At 30.6% G+C, this 21,072-nt stretch overlaps 2 protein-coding genes across 4 annotated transcripts; both read left to right on the top strand.

The window, feature by feature from the left end:
• Window positions 1–1,998: 1,998 nt before the first annotated feature.
• On the top strand, window positions 1,999–8,157 carry LOC114399348. Its single transcript, XM_028361529.1, has 5 exons — window positions 1,999–2,879; window positions 2,980–3,024; window positions 3,114–3,413; window positions 3,624–3,790; window positions 7,700–8,157. The coding sequence occupies exons 1-5, from the start codon at window positions 2,654–2,656 to the stop codon at window positions 7,928–7,930; spliced, it is 969 nt and encodes a 322-aa protein (XP_028217330.1). The 5' UTR covers window positions 1,999–2,653; the 3' UTR covers window positions 7,931–8,157.
• Window positions 8,158–16,570: 8,413 nt separating this feature from the next.
• Window positions 16,571–19,309, top strand: LOC114399436 (DNA-directed RNA polymerases I and III subunit RPAC2-like). Of its 3 annotated transcripts, none has more exons than XM_028361622.1 (4): window positions 16,571–16,695; window positions 17,248–17,413; window positions 18,317–18,393; window positions 19,023–19,309. In XM_028361622.1, the coding sequence occupies exons 2-4, from the start codon at window positions 17,262–17,264 to the stop codon at window positions 19,163–19,165; spliced, it is 372 nt and encodes a 123-aa protein (XP_028217423.1). In that variant the 5' UTR covers window positions 16,571–16,695; window positions 17,248–17,261; the 3' UTR covers window positions 19,166–19,309. The 3 variants fall into 3 exon arrangements, with proteins under 3 accessions (XP_028217423.1, XP_028217426.1, XP_028217424.1); XM_028361625.1 differs by having other exon boundaries at window positions 17,248–17,362; window positions 19,013–19,138; XM_028361623.1 differs by having other exon boundaries at window positions 16,572–16,695; window positions 17,248–17,362.
• Window positions 19,310–21,072: the final 1,763 nt, after the last annotated feature.

Below are 21,072 nucleotides of genomic sequence, written 5' to 3' on the forward strand. Positions count from 1 at the left end.
ACATTCATTTTTTGCAGGATCACTATAAGCATGTGGCTTGCACATGCACAACCACAAAGGCTTTCACAGTCCAATCCTTCACACACTCCACTCTGCTGGTAAGTGACATCTACTTTGTCACTTCACAGCCCATACTGAAAGCAACCCAACAGTGCTTACTGATGCTATTCTATCGCATTCCCAAATCCCAACTTGAGAAACAGTAATATTACAGAGGGATTCACACCCCCATTGGGCTTTTCCACAGTAACGGTAGCTCAGTTTTGATAAAAGTAGAGGGGGGGGGGGGGGGGGTGCAACTTCATTTTGAGTGTCTTTTTTGAAATAAAATTAGCTAAAGTTAAAAATTGATGAAAATTTCTTCAGACATACTTATATCAAGTGAAAACAGAAAATTAAAACAGCAGTAAACAAGTCCGAAAGTGACAAGAATGTATTTACCATTAAATTTCTAATGGGTCTTCATCTATAACTACATATAAAAAAAATATAGTGTTTTGGTCTAAACATTTTTATACTCGTTTTATCCCTATAATTCCATTCATAATTTACTATATTATCCTTATAATTACCTTCACAAGTCATTCACTAATTTTTAGTATTTTTTATTTAAAAAAATATGAAAAAGCAGTTAGGCACTCCGTGCATGTTTTCCGTTAGTGTCAAGTATTGTCTATAAAATTACATATTAACAATAGTTCAATTTACCTAAATTTGATATGTATATCACTGGGATAATATCGTACTACTTAATGATTCTATTTGTTAATTTGTGTTTTACAAAACAATATTATTATTTAATAAAGGAAATGTCTAAAACGTATTCTAAAAAATTGTAAGTCTCCTCCGATTTAAAAATAATTTAAAAAATAGTAAAATAAAAATAGCTCTTCTTCATTTAAGTGTTCAAATTTCCAAGAAAGATGAAAGTCATTTGTTTTACATTTACTCTTTGATTTAAAGTTTCCTGAAAACTTCTTTGTGAGCTTTTCAGATGTAACTTTATCATTGATAATTATCTAACATACCTGATTGCAGCTAAAGGAGAAGTTTCCTGAAATGGGTATCAAGAGTTTGTGTCTTATCAAACAAAAATTAATGATTTTGTGAGCTGGTATAACATTCGTTTGAATAAGTGATACACATTAAGGCTTATGTTGGCCTTTTTAAGTGCAAAACAACAAAAGGATAAGCCGTTAATGTCAACCTTTCTCTATCGTATTGCCGCAAATTGATAACCGAATTGAGACCACGAATATTGTTTTGGCAATTTATGAACCTGGCCAATTATGTGCTGTAAATCAGTAAGATTGAAGTATCGTTAAAAGAATTTGCTTCAACTTCAAGCGAGTACAATAATGTGATTTCTATGAGAAGAAGTGGGAAATGAGAATTATAAATTTGGACCATGTAACTATATTTAGATGATCAAGATTATAAACTAGTTGGTGATTGCATGACCATATGAGTGGATTTTTTTTTTTGTGAGAGAGTGAGAGGAATACATATTATATTTTATCATGAATGATCTCAATAGCCAAGTCATGCGGTTTTCTTTTATTAAAATCACATGATTTTTTGAAGTAGTTACATGATCTAGTGATCATCCATGTTAAGTTGTATGATGCAAATTTACTCTTCTTAGTTAGTATTAAAATATGCCTCTCACAGTCTCGCTATATACATATTAACTATATCATAAATGGCTTAGATTAAAAACATATACAAGTCATGTGAGCTTTTTAAACGATTGTTATTATATTTTAGTTTTCTTCATTTCTTTCCTTCCATTTTTCATGCATAACAAGATTCAAAAAATCATATACATCTTTAACAAATAAATTTTTAAAGTATATACTAAAGTTAAGTTCATAAAGTTTAAGAAAGACTTATTATTGTTAGTAAAATTAGATTATGTATATTTTTTATTGACAAATATTAGTTGTTAATGGTTAATTTTTTTTTGTTAGGAAAAGAAATTAAACCTACAATCTTTTTATCTTTTCTTTCTCTTTTTATCACCCAATGAACCTTATAACTCTAATTATTATATTATGTATGTGTAGTTGAGTTGTGTTATAAGAAAGGATAAAACTCTTATTTTAAAATTATCTAACCTCATGGAATTTTGTGTGGCCCATAGATTCTAATATCAACTATTGCAGCATCCTAATTAATGGAACTAGAGGGAAATAGTGTATAGACAAATTTATACTTTGTCTTTCCTCAACAGAGAACCGTATAAATCCAATGGTCTTTTTTGTGTACATTGTAGAACCATGAAGATTAAAACAACCTCATCCTATACTAGTTGGGTCAAAGAATACTAAAGTTACTGGTGCAGTACCATAAATTTAATGCAGAGTCCAAAAAAAGATAAAAGTAAAGATAGACATGTAATGTAATATACAAAGACATTTGAGCCATGTAGTTGTAGCTTGGAGATTCAAAAGGTGAAAGAGCAAATTGTGGAAAAGACAGATTAAGTACAAAAAGCCACATGCACACCTACACAAAAAGCTTCATCTTCTGAACTCTTCATGTTCTTTTATGGTCATGTCATATAGCTGCATCATCCACTTTTAAAACTGTGCAAATTTTAGTACACACCTTGAACAACTTTTAGAACCATTCCAAGTTCTAAACTCATTTCATGGCCTCAACTGTAGAGGTGCAATCATCTTATAGTGCCAAGAAACAAGATGATTCAGATTTCAATTTGACAGAATGGGCAGTGAAAGATAGAATCAGTAGAGAGAACAGCAACTCCAGAAGGTACTCATCATCATATATAAGAAGCTTTAGAGAAGACACAAGGTCTTTTAGATCAAACGTTACCATTTCTAGCGTTGCTTCTTCACCTGGATACCCTTTAAAAGGTACATTAATTTCTTGTTCATTCCAATTCAGTGAATTGATAAAATTTTTATTTTTTTCCAACCTTTAATTTTCACTCAAATTCTCTTAATTTTGTCACAGATGAAATAGACCCTTCAACCTATTCTTTCACCACTGCTCTTAAAGGTACAAGAGAATGAATAATTAGCATATAGAGGGTTTATAGTATTAGTTGAATTTTTTTTTTCAACCAATTCCATGGTGGTCCACTGCAGCATTGCAAGCAAGGTCAGCCTATAGAAGTTGGGAGTGCCTATCCCCAGAAGGGTTTGCCTTGAATTCAAAGTGGAATGAAGCAGAAAAATATATATGCAACCCCTTTTCAGGAGAGGTACCAATGGAGTGTTTATCTGCCAAAACTCTTAGTGGAAGATCATTTAGAAACTCAACAACAAACAGAATTACCATGTCTGCCCCTCTTGTGTATTCCTCAAGATATATGCAAACAAAGCCATCATCAACTTGCAACAGTTGCACACAAGAAGAAGAAGTAGCTCTTCAATTTCACATTTCAGGTTATTTTTTTATCGACAAATATTAGTTTGTTACAGTGCTAGTTTTTATTAGTAGATTAGATTGAACTCGTTATCTTTTCCCTTTTTCTATCTCCCGAGCTTATATCTCTATATTAATTAGCCATGTTGTTATGTGTTGTTTCCTTTTACTTTATGACACAGTTGACTTTTGGATGCACTTAACCATTTCTAATTTATATCTGTATGCAGAAAAGGGAAAAGAGGGAATGACAAGAGATGCAGGTACTCAAAGTACACCTCCTTCTCTTGTTTCAAGCAACCCCAGCACTGATTTAACTCCATCCATCATAAAGAGCCCAATAAAGCTTTCTGAAGACTCACTAAATTCAAATACAAAAGCTATAACTGAGGAAGAGGTATGTGTTAGATTTTTCTTGCTTTTTTATTTTTCAAGGATTGGTCAGAATCTAATATATTCCAGTTATGACCTTAAAGTATGAAGGCCATTAATGTTCATTTTAATGATTTTAATGAAGGGTATTGCTAACCAATGTCCTAAAGGCATTTGTTAAGGAATTTAAAGAAGAAATTTTTTAATGCGTAAATTATAGGAGAGCCTAACAAAACATGAGAAATGAAAATTTGTGCCTCACAATTAAAAAAAAATATTCTTAGTTCCTTAAGTTGTGTCCTTACGACATATATTAGCATTTGCCTTTAATAATGAATACCATTAATTGAAGACAAAAATACTAAGATTAAAAACGAGTGAGTTTTAAAAATATGTTGATGTTTTATGTCATCGTTTGTTATACTTGATTATCCTAGCCTTTTTCCTTCAAAGATGTATTATGCGTAATTAACTTTTGAATATATAAAACCTTCACTGTAAATTTGATAAATTATTGGTTTAAAGTTTTGTATAGTTTCATCCAATGATGCATTACCTAATCTTTATAGACATTAGATTTTTGTTATTAGACATTTCAACACTCTAATGCTACTCTTAGCATTTTTTTTTCTATTGGATTTAACTTCAATTTTCTCAATATTGAGTTTGGTTGAGAAGATAAAAATAGAAAAAAAAAATAAAAGAGAAATTTTTAAATTAAAATAAAATTTAGAAGGTGAAGATCCATATAGGATCCACATAATTTCTTATAAGGTTAAGATAAAATAAATAGTCATAATAGTTGAATAAAAATTGACTGAATATTTTAACATATTTATGTTTTACTATACATCTGCATGTAATATTAATTATTCATTTTATTATCAATAACTGAGATGACTTCATCAAAGTGAGTTGTTCCCTTTAGATAGAGGACCCACATCTAGGGATTTAAATACTTGATATAAATCAAGAAAACATGGAAAAAAATGCATCTTGTGGTTGGAGCTCAAGCATCTCAAGCTAGAACGAACAATAGCAAGCTCTAAAAAAATTTATTGCAACATTGATTAAAGGTTGAGTAGTTATCAATGTTATCACTACCTGACGAAGTACTAAAACCATATACAAAAGTCAGCTTTATTTTATCACCTTTCAAAAGTTACAATTGCCAAAATGCAAGGAAAAAAAAAAAAAAAAAAAGAAGAAACCTAGGCCAAGGGTGTGATTTCAAAGATAAGAGAATCAAATCTAGTTGTCATATAATTATAATAGATTACAATCTTCCAATGTGAAGAGTGTGGGGGCAGTACTAGATATTATATTGGTCCCTCTCTATGCTTCATGAGCACATGCCACTCTAGTTTTGGTCCCTTCATGCTTACCCCAAGTTGTCTGCTGTCTACACGTACACTTGCACTTGTCTCTTTTTTGGGGAAGTCATTTTTACTGTGATGATAAAATTTTCTTCACAAAGGTGATAAGCTATTCCAAAATTAATTAACTCTTGGATTCACCCACTTTTCTTCCTTGAATGATTTAAAATACATGTGCCATTTTCTTTTAATTAATCTAGTTCTAGTTTTCCATGTTTTTTTAATATGTTATTGGAAAAGTATTTGAAGATGATTAATCTTTATAAAAAATTTGATTTATTATTTTTAGTGGTATTTTTTACTTTCAATTATATTTTTTTTATTCACAAAACTTAAACTTAAGATCAAGTTTCGAGTTTAGTATCACTCAAATTAATCACTTGATAACATTATCCCCGTGTTTGATGCTAGAGAATTTGGAATCTATGTAAATCATTTTGGTTATCGAAATTAATGAAAAAAATGTCATAGTACTAATACTTCATCAGGATCGATTATGTATGAACGGCTATAGTTAAGAGTGGAAAGTGAATCATATAGCATAATGCTAGAAAATTCCCTAGCAATGATAGATGGCAATAACACCGCAGGATAGTGATATTATTATACGGTTCGTTTAGTAGGATAGGATTTGAAAAGAGAGGGGAAAAAAAGGGAGAAAAAAAATACAAATTTTAATGCAACTTCTAGTTAGACACGTGAGAAAATGAGATAGAAAGAGTTTCTTATTAATGGGGCCTACATTCAAAATCTTCTCTCTAAATTGGAGAAAAACTTGAAATATAGTGGGGTTATTACTGTAGTCCCAAAAATATATAAAGTTATAATTGTATTATGTTATAAACTAAAGCTATAAATATCATTTAATATAATTATATTTTCTTTTTTTCTTAATTAAATAAGTAGAGAAAATACTTTATTTTTTATATTTTGATCTAAACATTTTTCTAATTTTTTTATTCTCTCTTCTTTCATTCCCTTATTTTTAGTTCTTTCATACTTCATTTTTTTTTTCTTTATCGTTCGTGTCATCCAAAGAAATTTGAGTTTGACCGGGGAAATGGTAACTGACATGTACTTCATTTTTTCTTACCGCTTTTGTGAATAACTTTTACCCTGTTTTTATTGCATGGGAAACTCATACACGTGGGTGTTAGGTATTCCAAAAAGTAAACTGAATTCCGAAGAATTGACCTTCCAAGGTTAATGCCCTAGCTACTTAGAAGAGTACGTGGTTTGTTTTAGATCGAGCTGATAATAAAAATTAATTTTGATAAAGTTAATTTTAAATTATTAATAATGCAATTGAAATGTAGCCTTAAATTATACTCAATCATAAATTTTGTAACGTACGAGTGAACAAAATTAATTTTGTCCGTAAGCCAAGTGGACACTTGAACTTTTGTCAATTATATAATTGAGTTACAAAATTGGTAGGGTAGTATGTACCTTAATTAAGAAGAATATGTAGTGGTTTCCAAACAGTCCTACATTTGAATAATTTCTGTAAAAGAAGGTTAATTCCTTAAGTTACTTTTCATTCTCCTGAATGATAAATATATATACAGAGAAGAAATACATTAAGAATCTTAATACAAGAAATTATACACATAAAATCCTCTAAGAGAATATTTACATATAATAAATCAATATTTGCCTAGCAAAACTTATACCTAGAATCAAGGATTGCCAACCAAAATAAGGAAAAAAAATCATATCTACAATCTCAATCTCCAATAATTTCCCAAATGTTACTTACATACGGCCATATATACTTGGTTTGCAGTCTAACTTTTGTATGAACCATTCTTACGATCTAAAACATTTTATACAACTTTTGGTAACATCAACCGAATGAGTGTAAAAATTATATTAACACTTTTTTGAGGTTTCATTTAAAGTAGTCAAATCATATTATAAAAGGCTCATTTGACTTATATAATGTCTTAAATTGGTTTGTATATACCAATATTTCTAGGATGAACTGAGTTTGAATTTGGTTCTCTTCAAGTAAAATTTCATATATTATAAAAAAAGAAAATTTTTATATATAAGTTTTTATTGATAAAAAAAACACGGCTGAGAGAAAAAAATTAAAGTAACTCTATCAAATTTTTTAACGATGAATATTAATGATCAACAAAGCAGGTAATATTTCAAATCCTATAACATATTAAAGTCAAGTGATTGAATATAAATAATTAACGTGTTAAAATTAAACTTGAACCATTTAGCTATTACTTGAATTCACTCTTCCATGAAAATAATCTTTTATCGGGCTATACTTATTTTATGATCAAACTTCAATTTAATCAGAATTTATTTTCCATGAATGCAAGATTTTTACCATTTAACAAACTTGAATCAAACTTCAAGCTACTAAATTTGATTACAATTAACAAACGAATATTTTCTTGGAAAAGATGGCTTGATCGATTAACGTTTTCTACTTTCCTAATACATATACAGTAACATTACAAAATGATTGATGGAATTAAAAAGGTACAACATATATACCAAAACATTGATATTGATATGAGGTACAAATGCATGTGCAGGTGGTGGAAGTGAATGATGATAAAGAAACATGGGACACAACAAAAGAAACAACAGTGAGAGAAGTAGTGAATAATGTGAATGAGAACATGAAGAAAGATGAAGAGCAAGTTTGCACGCAAGGTAGTAGTGGAGGGTGCTTTTCCTGGATAAGGAAGAAATTTAGTCAAAGAGAGAAAGAAAGACAACAAAGAAGGGATAACATGTTTTTCACTCACTTCAAAGTTTGCTAGAGAAAGAAAGGAAGGGTGAAAAAAAGAAGGGAAAAAGGGCTATATAGGCTACTACTACTGTAATAGAGAGACTGTGTCTCTTTTGAAAAATTCTCTCACTCTCTCTTTATGAGCAATTTTGCAGTGCTTATTAAATATGGCCAGAAATGGAAATGTTTGTTTAGAACAATGGCAATTGTGTGTGTTACATTTTTATGTCTGCGTTACGTAATTCCAATGGGCAGTGATGATACGTGTGTTTTTTTGTGGTGAAAGTTGGGGCTGACAGCTCGGGCTTCACGTGCAATTTTTTTTTTAAAAAGACTTTTTTTTAATAAATACCAAATATTTATTAATTTTATTAATAGTTAATGTACATTGAAAAATCTAACTGTGCGAGCACCTTTAGAAAAAAAAAAGTCTTATTTCTTAATTATGTTTTTTTTTTTTCAGAACTTGAATATATAAAATCTTAAGAGATTTAAAATGAGTTTCTCCCGATTCAATAATATTATATCAATTTATTAGACTTTATGTAATGCTTGGAACAACTGAAAGATTAGAGGAAAAAGTAATGCAATAGTGAAATGGACTCGAAGTAATGTAGTTGTATTGTTTGGAATGCCAGAAATAGGAGTTGAAAGAACATGAAATAATGTGGGACCCACACAAAAGACAATCTAATATTGTGTAGTACTAAATTATAATTTTATTTTTTAAAATTATGAGATGCTATCTTAATATTTCTTGAAATTAGAAAAATGTAAAATAAATTTCTGAAATTTCATTTTAGTTCCTAATAATGATCATTAGATTTTTTAAATTTTATAACTTTTTATCATTATAGTCCTTAATGAAACTAATAACAAAGACTAATATGAGTAACAAATTTCAATTTTAGGATTATTTTTTATATTTTTTTAATTTTAGGGACTATTATGAAAACATTCCACAATTTAGGGACTAAAATGATGGTTTGCTCTTTAGTTTAGAGGAGTAAGTGAAATGAATGAAAAAAATTGAGATGATTTAGTAGGTTGTTTGATGGAAAAGAAAATAAAAGGAACAAAAATGAATATTTTTTTTTATGTTTGGTTATGTAGACAAATCAAGACCTTCCAATTCTAATGTTTTGATTTATGCAAACAAATAACAACAAAATTTGCATCTTAACTCTCATGAGATGAAAACTTCATTGCATGTTGTGTCTATCGATCTGACGATAACTCAACAAACGTTGAGTCTGTTTATTTTGAACACTTAATTGGATTGATACTTTCACTAGTGCAGAAAGAGTATTTCACGACGGTGGAAATAAGCTTTCTACGACGGTCCCTTTAAAACCGACTTAGAATATCATCAGTTCTAAGACGATTTTTAGTAGCTAAAAATCGTCTTAGAACTGACGATATTATAAGTCGGTTTTTAACTAAAACTCATCTTAGAATGCTAACATTCAAAGACGGTTTTTAATTAAAACTCGTCTTAGAATGTCAGCATTTTGTTAAAAACCGTCTTTGAATGCTGAAATTTTAAGACGGATTTTACTTAAAAACTGTCTTAGATGTTGTACCTAGGACAAACGATGCTTTTGTTTGGTCCTTTCCCTATACCTAGTGCAGATGTTTCCAACAAACGAAGCTTTTAAGGCACTCAACTTGATCTCTAGTAATAATATGCCAAAGTCTATGGTACATATCATTAAGTAATTAGTCCATGAACAAATACAAATACAAAAGCAGGACATTAGAAATGAAATATAAGCAATTGTTACATGGTTCAGGTAATGAAGAGTGGCCTTTTAATGATTTCACCAATCATATTATAGTAAATTCCTTTGGTAGTTGCCACAATATCAGAATTTGATTTGGTTTATGCAGTGCATTTTTAGTTCTTGATCAGATTGAAAAATTCACCTAATTAATTATTCATCATTCACAAGCATGGTGTGAAGTTTAGGTAGTCAGGACTCCCAGGTGGCAAGGTCATGGAGGCACAACCTTGCAGCAACCACATAGGAATTGAAGTAGCAAACATGTGGCAAGCTTATGGTTTAGTAACTTGTTAATGTATGAAAAAAAAATATGTTTTTCAATTCTCCTTGCAAAGGTTCTTTCAAAATAGGGAATGATTGTGTATACTACTATGAAATGAGCTAAAGATCAAAATGACAAAAATCATGTGTCCTCATACTACTGTGAAAAGTATGAATAACACTATTAACGGTTTGACAAGTGTACCAAATGTCCAAGTAGTAAAGTACTCGGAAGTCCAAGTGTCAATTTCCACAGGGACTTTATTTTGTACTTATGTTGGATAATTTTCAATTTATAAGAGAAAAAGATAAGATGAGGTATAAAAAATAAATTTAAAAGAACATGGTATAAAATAATAACTATTAATAGAAAACAAAAGAAATAGTAGGGAATTCAATGGAAATGTTAGGACCTAACATGTCTTATTTGTCTAAAATGTTTATTTGAGATTTTTCTCTATCAATTAGGTAAATTTTTCCTACCCACATCTATTAGAATACTTGCTCCTGATGTCTCACGATGACAAGTCTATCTTACCTACCTATCTCCCAAATGTCTTTATAAAGAATCAATAAATAAGATGCATGAAGTTTTAATTCTAGATGTTTGCTTTGATGCATGGGCATAATGCAATCACTCTATGTCTAGCAATGATTTTATTAAGATACCCTTTCCTTTTAGTTCTATTAGAAATTGTCCTCTATCGAGCAACTAATTCCTAAAACAGATGCATGCAAAACCTTCCTTGTATTTCTATTAAGGATTACCCTCTGTCGAGCACCTAACCCCCAAAGATGATGCAAAAACAAATGATGCATGAAATTAAAAGTAAGAAAGGATAATAATAGGAAAGAAAACACCTGTTTGCATTGATAGATATGAAGTATACAATACATCTTTTGACTTTTTAGGTCTGTCAAACTCTAACTAAGAGTTTAGCCTCTCATAGCCATAAGGGACCTTACACTAGAAAAGGGGTATAGGAACTCATGGAGGAGAAGGGATGGAAAAAAGGAATAGAAAATGATGAAAGAGAAGAAAGAATTCCCTAAGGGAGAGTTCTCAAGCTTTAGGTGTGTATTAGAGTGCTTTGAGACTCGGTGTATATTTTCTTATTGGCTTGACTCCCTTTTTATAGCTGTTGGAGTGGACTTGGGTTTGACTCCCTTTTTATAGTTACTGGAGTGGACTTGGGTCTGATACCAAAAATCTTCCTTATTTATATTTTGATATTTTTTGGATCTTTTTTGCTTTTAATCCTTCCTTTTCATATCTGCAAGCCATAAATAAGAAAAATATCAATTCCTAACATTTAAGCCAAAAATAAATGCTAAATAAATATTTTTAAAGATATTTTAAATATATTTTTATTATAAAAAAAATAGCTCATATTTAATAGTTATCAAACACAATAACTTAATTGGAACTCCTTAACAAAACATGATTCATCATCCTTGATATTTTAGACATTATCAGATGGGACAAGCACCAAAAAGTAGGTAATTAGGCACTATAGATTTAGAAGAGGGTTCTAGTAGTACAATGTGGATACAATCAGCCCACACAGGTAAATTTTTATGCTATGTACAATATTAAATACTAACAAAATAATCTCCTAAGTTAGAGCTAATTAATAATATACATTCACCTACAAGTCACTAATAACTTAAACTACTAAAACTAACCGACACGATTGACAAGTTAAAGACACTCACTGGAATATGTGTTGGGAACAACTTTCATCATCTCCTGTTAACATTAATAGCCTTAGATCATAACTAAGCTTTTGTTGCACCCTATAATAAAATAATAAATACAAAATCAAATTAGTTGATAAAGATTGTGCAGAGTTCAACATAAATACCGCTGTTAAAGAAAGAAGTTTGAAATTTTACTCAAGGACAAAATAACATGCTCTACTACTTTAAAGTCTAATCTAACAAGTATTTTAAAAGATTTTAGATGGACATAAATGAAGTTAGTCGTTTCTACTCCACAACTTAAGCATTCATGAATGTGATTCACATGAGCCGTTGGAAATTTATTTCTCACTGATATTTTGATTTTATGTTTGTGGTTTGTTTTAAAATGGTAGATAGCTCAAAAATCAGATTTTGGGAGAATACTTAAGGTGATGTCCCTTTCTTAGAAGCTTTCTTTGTCTATTACTATTCATAATTTTCCTATCAAATATTTGTTTATTCTACTAGTGTTTTTTCTTGTAGATGTTGCTTCCAGATTCTCAAACATTCTCCCACAAGGTAGATGTTTGCCTTGGATATGGAAATTTGGAACTGTAAAGCTCCTCCAAAGGCCAAAGCCTTTTTTAGACTAATCACATGTTATAGGTTAGATGCCTTCATATAGCTCTCTCTCCTAGCTGATATATATGTCATGTGGATCTGAGTCTGAAATTGTGCCTCATTTGTTTCTCCACTGCGAACCTATGTGATGTCTTTGGAATAAACTATTTTTTGTATTTTCAGAGAGTACTGATTTTGTCCTAGCTCATTTAATAAGTTTCTATAGATTCATTTTTAGGAGTTTGGGAATAAGGAAATGAAATGAAGTGGATAACAATGCCAGGGAAAATGTTCCAACTTTGTATCTGTTTTTCCTTTTAGAAAATAGTATGTATATCTATATATATAGCTTTTATTCCATTAGTGCCCAAACTCCTTGTTCTGTTCAATATTGGCCATGAAACGCACCACAACAGCTCTACAAGTTATTATTAATAATTGAATAAAGTTTGCTATGGAATAAAAAGTCCATAAACTTTTAATTATAGGAAAGTATTCATAAATTGAGTTTTACGTAGTTGAATCAATCTAGAATATGAAAACAAATAGAAGTGATTACTTATTAGATAGTAATAACTTGCATTTGTTTTTTAAATATGTCTTCATGATAGAAACATACCTCCAATACTTTATCAAACTCAACAAGGTTCTTTCTTATGCCAAAGAAGAACTTTTCTACATTGATTTGCACTATCAAAACCTATAAATATGTGATGGTCCCAGATAGTATTGGGAAGATGACATTTATCAAATACACATTACACACCCTAAGACATTCTTCTTAAATCAAATATTTACTAATCAATGATAATGTAAATAAATAGATAATGACCTGGTTTACAATTGCATCACCCTGAATTCGCAGATCCTCATCATTTGTAATCTTTTACATAAGGGCCACTGTCGATTCAATATCAAAATTGAACTTCTGAAACATCTCATCCTGCAAACTATAACATGATGAGATAGTGTGAGAAGTGGCTAACAACCCTGAATTGATAAACCACACACACCCAGTCATCTTGCTCCCTTCAGAAAATACAAAAGTATGAAGCAAATAGTATTCAATAGTTCAACTATAAAAGTTGAGGTTTTTACATTTTAAGAAAAAAAAAAGCAAGCCACTAATCCAAATTTATACTTCAATAGTTCAACAAAAGACAAAGTATATTAATGGCAATAACAATAGCTTTTTGTTTGTTGTAACATTGTTTTGTATTTTGAAAGAAACTTCAAATGCACATAAGGAAACTTCAATTCTAATTTTACCTTCCAATTCCTTTGAGCCTATGTCGACCTAAAAGTTTTCAATATTGGTAAACTTATAGCACCTTATAATCAAAACAATAGTTTGTCTGAGTAAGACCGAGGAACAACCCATTTTGGACTATATATGATGACAAGTCGTCTTCAGACTTGTATGTATATAAAAACTATTTAGCTGTAACAGCAGTAGCAGTAGTGAGTAGTCTACTACAACAAACTTACCATACATGGTCTTCATCCCCTTGCCTTCCTGCTCTGCCACGTAGCTAGAGAAAAGACTATTACAAGTTGAGTAACAAAATGTGAGGAAAAATGTACCAGGGATAATAATAAATTAATAATAATAATATATTGTTATTAACAAATGGAAAAGAGGATAAGCTTTCGATCATTGAGGTAAAAAGTTAAAATGGTTAAGCATAACTTCAGTATATTATGTACATGATATAACTAGACATTTGTATGTTTGTATCATGACTTTGTTCTATGATGTAGTTTATGTATGATGACTCTGTCTTGTAGAAATGATAGACAAAAGAATTAAAAGAATCTTTAGAGGTACAACAAAACATTATAGCATTGTCTGATTCATGTTGTCAACTCCACCTAGTGGCAAAAGGCTTGGTTGTTGTTGTTTTATTAGTCACTAAATGGTTGTTTTTACTAATTAAGGTCTTTCAGTTAGCCCAAAATAACATATATGGCAATAAATAATCAATAATTCCAAAAATAGCATAAAAAATAACCTTCTAGTCCATAGCTATTTTCCCCTCGTGTTAGTCATACTTTAAGGGTTTCAAGCAGCACTTGCATTAGATCAAGAAATCATATTTTAGAAGTTCCCACTAGCATAATAACTAATGAAGGTAAGGGCAAGAAAACAACCTTTAGAAATTAAGAAATCTAACTTGAGGAGTTCCTTATAAAGCTATTGAAATTATGAAACTCCTTTGAATTAGGACCATAAATACACTTAATTTTGTCCCTGCAGAAACTACAACAACAAACAAAGAAGATTGGATAAGAAACACACTTCTGTGGGTGCCTTTGATTCAACCAAAAATAGTTTCAACGAAAATGTTCTGCTTATTAATTTTTGCCTATTTTTGTACAATATTCAGTGGATAAATTGCATAACCGTCTACACAAAAATATGGGGCAAGGCCACAAAATTTGAAATAAAATTCCGCTTTAGCAAAATTCAACATACACATGTGCCACCCTTGACTGTTGTATGAACAACTCCTCTCCATTGTAAGGAGTGATGATGGATTGATACCTCATAGGCTCAAACATCTACCAAAGTCACTCCAATGGAACATGTGGCATTTTCTTAATATAATTAACAAACTATGGCCAACATACACATACCGCGATTTACAAAATAAATAAAAAATACTATGAAATTACAATGCAATATTTCTTTGATTTGTTTTAAATCTCTCACTCCCTCTATCCTGTGTGTTCTATTATTCTTCTCACCTCTCCTCTTTGTTTTTGTTTATCTTTGTAACCTAAATTCAATATCAATGGAACCAAGAGCACTGAAATATGATCACAAGTGATGATGAATGAAGTGGAACAACAATATGTTCAAAATGAGCAGAGCCTTGCAAAGGTTGATACACTACTTGACATGAAGGAAGGCATTCCTAATCAGTTGCAACGACAAATGTGCAACCCCAAAAATTAATTGTTTATAAGTTTTCTATAAGCACCACAACAAAAAGAACTTTCAGACTGCATAAGTTACAATGACTGAATATAAATAGAAATGCTAGAGCTTTCAATGTTCATAACATCACATATTACTTTAATAACTTAATCCTATAGTAACATTCAACACCTTGTGTCTCATGAAGCTAGAGAGTTAGAGGCCAAAATGAAAGACTCACACAAACCTTGAACGACGATGGTGGTAGGCAAAAAGTTCGAATAGTTCAACAAAGGGATGGGGCGGCATGGAAGAGACATACGATTGTCGGTGACTGACGGAGACTGTGAGCTCAGTGTGGGCACAACCACAATGCAAAGAAAGGGGGTGAGTGACTGAGGGCACGAGGGTGACTCAGTCAAAGAATGGGTTCACATGACCTTAAATGACGCGTGAACCACGACGGTTGTCTTCTGTAACGTCGTGGTAATGTCATTTCTACGATGGTTATCCTTGACCCGTCGTTGTATAGTGCATTCGAAGACGATTTTTGTAAAATCGTCTTCGTTTGCAAACATCATAATTACAAAAATGTCACCGGTTCAATATACTATGATGGTTTCATTGGACCGACATTTTAAGTGTGTTGTAAATACTTCTTTCTCTAGTAGTGTTTATATAGAAAATTATGTTTATGGTTCATAGGATTTGTCGAAGAGAATGAAAGAGAAATAAGTCAATCAAAAAAACTATCTATTCCATAAAAAAAGTATGCCAAATCTAGCAAGAAAAAAAATACTTCAATACAAAAAAGGATATATATCTACTAGCACAAGATATGAAAGTACAAAAACTACAAGATAAGCAAACTGCTTTATCAGCTCAATTTGACATTTTGATGACATGCATTAAGTGTTCCAATATACATGATTTTTTTAATTAAGAAATAGATTAAAAAACAATTTTAAATTGTAAAAAAAGTATTTAATTTTAAAATATTATAGTAAAAAATAATATAGTAAATCATTCATATTTATTTGAATAGGTTAATCTATTATATTTAAAAGACTTATTCAATAAGCTAAAACATGAATTTTTAACCAAATAGATTTTTAAAAAAAGCATTTGCCTAACTTATTTGACAAATAGGTTTGACTTAGATCTCATGTAAGTTAGGTCATGCTTTCTAACCAACGACCTTGAATATTTTATTCCAACTAATTCCAAGATAAAACGGACAAGAAAAAAAAAGAAGCAAAGACTTTCTACAAAAATCTTCTATGAACTGCATGACCCCATAGCCTTAATGTTTTTGTGAGAGATCCAAGTTTATAAAGATGAAACAAAAAGCCCACACTAAAACCCAATTTTGTGGCCCAATTTTGTTCAACATTAGCTCAATAAACCCTAAACACCTACATCCAATCTGTCAACCTACGTTCAACATTACTTCCCTCCTTCACTTCTCTAATTGTCGCTGCAGCAGTTTACAACGTTGTCTTCAACTTGGTTCTGCCTCGAGTAAAGGTTTTTCCACAATTCAACACACAAACAGAACACATATATCATATATGTGTGTGTTTGTGTTTTTAATTTATTTATGGTTTATTTGATTTCAAACGTGGTCAATTTCATCAAAGTTTCAATCTTTAGCTTATGGGTACTAATGGATTCTGGTCATAGTGACATTTGCAAAGTAGAAAGAATGTAAAATTTTAACATACATTTATAGTTTTACCTTTTTATTTTCGTAAATTGGATGCTAGCTCTGCATTGTGGACTTACTTTCATGGGTGATGCAACAGCTTCAGTTATTGCAATTGCAAGGCTTATTAACGTTTTAAAACCATTGTACACTTTTTATTTCTTAAGGTGGTGTTTAAACTGTTAAACAGGTTAATATTAGGTTTCAGTTTGGTCGTCAGTAGTGGAACTTTTAAGAGCTGTTTTTGTTATGTGAATATACTTGACAAGCAATTTTATGGAAGAAAACTAATTTGTGATTTACATTTACATAATGGTTTTGATGGACTCTTATTTTTTAAGATTGTTCTTAAAACATGTTATGTTGTGTTTCAGATTGATTGTCAGTGATGGAGCTTGGGTCATATTCTGATCAGAGTAAATCAACCTTTTCTCTGGTGGATGAGGATCACACATTTGCAAACTCTGTCCGGTTCACTCTAAATCAAGAGTTAGTAGTGTGGATATTCTTATGTTACTCTCTGGATTTGTTTATAATTTTGTGAGTTCGTTCGTTTTCAATAAATGAAGCTTGCTATAGTCCTGTGCAGTGTCTAAAATACATGCACTATCAATATTGTGTTCTTCTATTTGGTATCATATCGTTGAAACATAATGGTTTTTTAGAGAGAAGACCAACAGTACTACCAGGGATAGGATATGGTATACTCCAAAGCAGAAAATTGTGGATACAAAAGGAACACTAAAAAGTCAAGAATGTAATAAGGCAATCAGCATGTCATAAATATCGACTCCCTTGAAGAATCCATGTGCTGAGTCTAGTACAAACATGATACTATCCCACAACAAATTTAGGACTCAAGAAATACGCCCTTAAAGATGCAAAAGCATTTCACTAATACACACACTTATGCAAAACCATAAAATGCACATTGTACTTGATTTAGGCCATCATTATGATTATATGTAACATGATCATGAAATGAACTTAATCCTTGTGATGAAACAACAAATAGGTTGACAGATCCCTACTTTCTTCCACGTATCCTGTGAAGAAGGAAGAGGACCTGAGAGCAAGGCATATAAATCCCTATTTATATTGATTTCATTCACTACTTTATTTGGCACATAGTTTATTGGTCCATTTGCATGCTTATTAAGTTTGAGGCTGAGGCTCTGATCCTTTGTTTGGAATGCATTTTTGGTGTGTAAAGGGAAGGAAGAAACCTAATGAGTGCACCATTCTCTTGTTTGGTATCAATTTATTTGTGGAAAGGAAGATAATATGAGTGATTTACTTCTCCTCCTCCATTTTTGGGCTTCTATGAATGTCAAGTTTTATTTGGCTTTTACCTGTTTCTCTCTGTGTCTTCCTTCATTATCATGGGTATTGGGTTCGCTTCAGTATATCCTGATGAGATGAGGTCTTAATATTGTTTTGCAGTCCAAGAGTGACATTTTGTGGGTACAGCATTCCTCATCCTTCAGATAATCGAGTTAATATCAGAGTGCAGACAACAGGTAATTATAATAATAAATTAACTTTCTTTAGTTTCTAGTCCAGTGTTGATCCCTAAAAATCACAAATAAAGAGCTCTCCTTGATGTGACTATAGGCTGCTGCCTTCTGACCTAAAGCCTAAAAGGTCATGGGTTTAAATCTTAGAAACAGTCTCTCTACTAGAGGGGATAAGGTTGTGCATATATCCACCCTCCCCAAACTCCATTTGGTGGGTCCTTTATGCACTGGATTGCTCTTTTTTACATCACTAGTTCTTGTACACATATACCACCAATTTTACAGTTTGTTTTGCAATCTTAGATATCCTGCTGGACTTACAAGTTTGATGGTTTTGTTAGATAATTTTTATTACATTTGAGATCTCATGATGCTAAAACTGTTGAAGCAACTTAACTTTTATCACTTGATCTCATAATATTAAACATTTCTCCTGTCATTCTCTGTTGAGATTAAGATGTTTTTATGGACATTATAGTGTTTCGGTAATGCATTTATAAATGCTGTAGGGGTAATTATAGGAATAATATAGGGTCAATGTAAAGGTAGAGAATCTAAAAGCACCTTTCTGTATCTGATATTTGCACATAATTTATTAACATTGTAATTTTCTCTTCAATATGCATGTGTAGGGGATCCAGCAAGAGAAGTGTTGAAAGATGGATGCCAGGATCTGATGCTAATGTGCCAGCATGTTAGGAGCACTTTTGATAATGCTATGACTGATTTTAAAAGGACCCAAACTAATACTGAACAGGAAATGGATACCAAATAAAGTCTGCTCTAGACTTCTATTTATAGTGTTGATATTGATTTGGGTGTGTATTGTTGGTTTTAATAGTATACTGTGTAAGCATTGGCAAATGTTGGAGGTTAAGGAAATAAAATTTATATCAGCAAAAAAAATGAATAGTTTTAATTTTTATTATTTTTTATCAAACAAAACATTTAGGGGGTGTTTGGTTTGGTTGATTTCTGTTTTCATTTTCACTGAAAACAGAAAATGGTGATGAAAATGTGTTTGGTTGGATTTCTGAAAACATTTTCAATGAAAATGAAAATAGGAAACAATTAGAAAATGAAAACAATAAATTTTCGTTTTCAGTTGAGAACAGAAATCTCATGTCGGATAAAAGAAAATTGTGGTGACAATGAATGTAGTTTTAAGCAAATCTAAAAATACAAAAAGACAAGAAGTCAATATATCATAAATTTTCAGTATTTTTATTTCATGAAAACAGAATACAAGAAGTCAAATCAAACATGTTTTCAGAATTCTAATATTTTGAAAATGAAAATAATTTTTCGAAAATAAAAATAGAAAATGAAAACAGAAAATGAAAATGTAAATTAAACATATCCTTATTGTATTAAAAATACGAATGTCATTTAATGCTTATTTTTTTTAAGTAGTTATTATAATTTATTTAATGTCCTTAAGGCTATTTTCTAGCAAGATCCGTGGGCGTTTTCTAGAGGATATATCTTCCGTCTATGTTTGCCCCATAGCTAGACTTAAATATATGTATTTAATTCCTTATACGAAAATAGAGCAGTATTATTCAAGAATAAAATGTGTTAAGGTCCCTCAATTTTTAGTTAAAATGATAATTTTGGTCCTCACTTTTTATTTTTTATTTTTATAATCGGTGAATTTTATCTTCACCCTACTATCCCAAGTTCTACATTGAGGAACCAAATTTACCAATGATCAAAACTGAAACCAAAATTATTATTTTTAAAATATAGAAATTACGACTAATTTGTATAAAAATAAATAAATAAAAACAGCCTAAAACACATTTTATCAATATAAAATATTTTTGGCTTAATTAGGATTTTATTCCTTGAATTTGGAGTATATGATTTTTTTAGTTTCTGGAATTTAAAAATATTTTTTTAAGTTCTTAAAATTTGAAAAATTATATTTTTTAGTCTCTAACATAATAAATTTACACTTTGTGATGATTTTTAATTGTCTTAAATTAATTTTTATTCTTTAGTTACTTTAATTTATATTTGAAAATTGTGACAAAATATTAAAAAATCTAACATAAAGTATTTAAAAACTATCCCAAAATATTAATTTATTATTTTATCATGTTAAGGATTAAAAACATAATTTTCAAAATTCAAAGACTAAAAAATGCATTTTAAATTTTAGAGACAAAAAAAATAGACTCCTAAATTTAGCAATTAAAACAGTAATTAAGTCAATATATTTTACTAAATTTTTTACAAACTTCCTTTGTGTAATGACAAATTCTATGGTTCCAATATTGACGTTGAGGAATTAAAGATGCTTCTTAAAGGGGAGGCCATCGAGAAGGTGGATGTCGGCATAATGCTTCAACGTGTTCATTTTTCTTTTCAACCACAATCTTTCCTATTAGTAGGTGCTGTGAGGAAAAAAGAGGAAGGACATAAGCGTCCAAATATTTCATTAACAAAACATGTGTGTTACACGTGATGGTTTCCTCTTAACGGAATTAACACCATTACTGTAGGAGGGGTGCTTTTGTACTAGAGTTTCAAAATTAGGGGGTACTTGTGTAGGAAAAAAATAAGGATGGGAAGTGAGTGTAATAAATTCTGACCTTAAGACGGTAAGTGTAATTTGCTCTTTTTCTTTTCTTTTATTCTTTTTCTATTTAGTTTTTTCTTATAATGAAATGTTTGCAA

This window comes from Glycine soja, chromosome 19 (assembly GCF_004193775.1).
Source record: "Glycine soja cultivar W05 chromosome 19, ASM419377v2, whole genome shotgun sequence".
NCBI lineage: Eukaryota > Viridiplantae > Streptophyta > Magnoliopsida > Fabales > Fabaceae > Glycine > Glycine soja.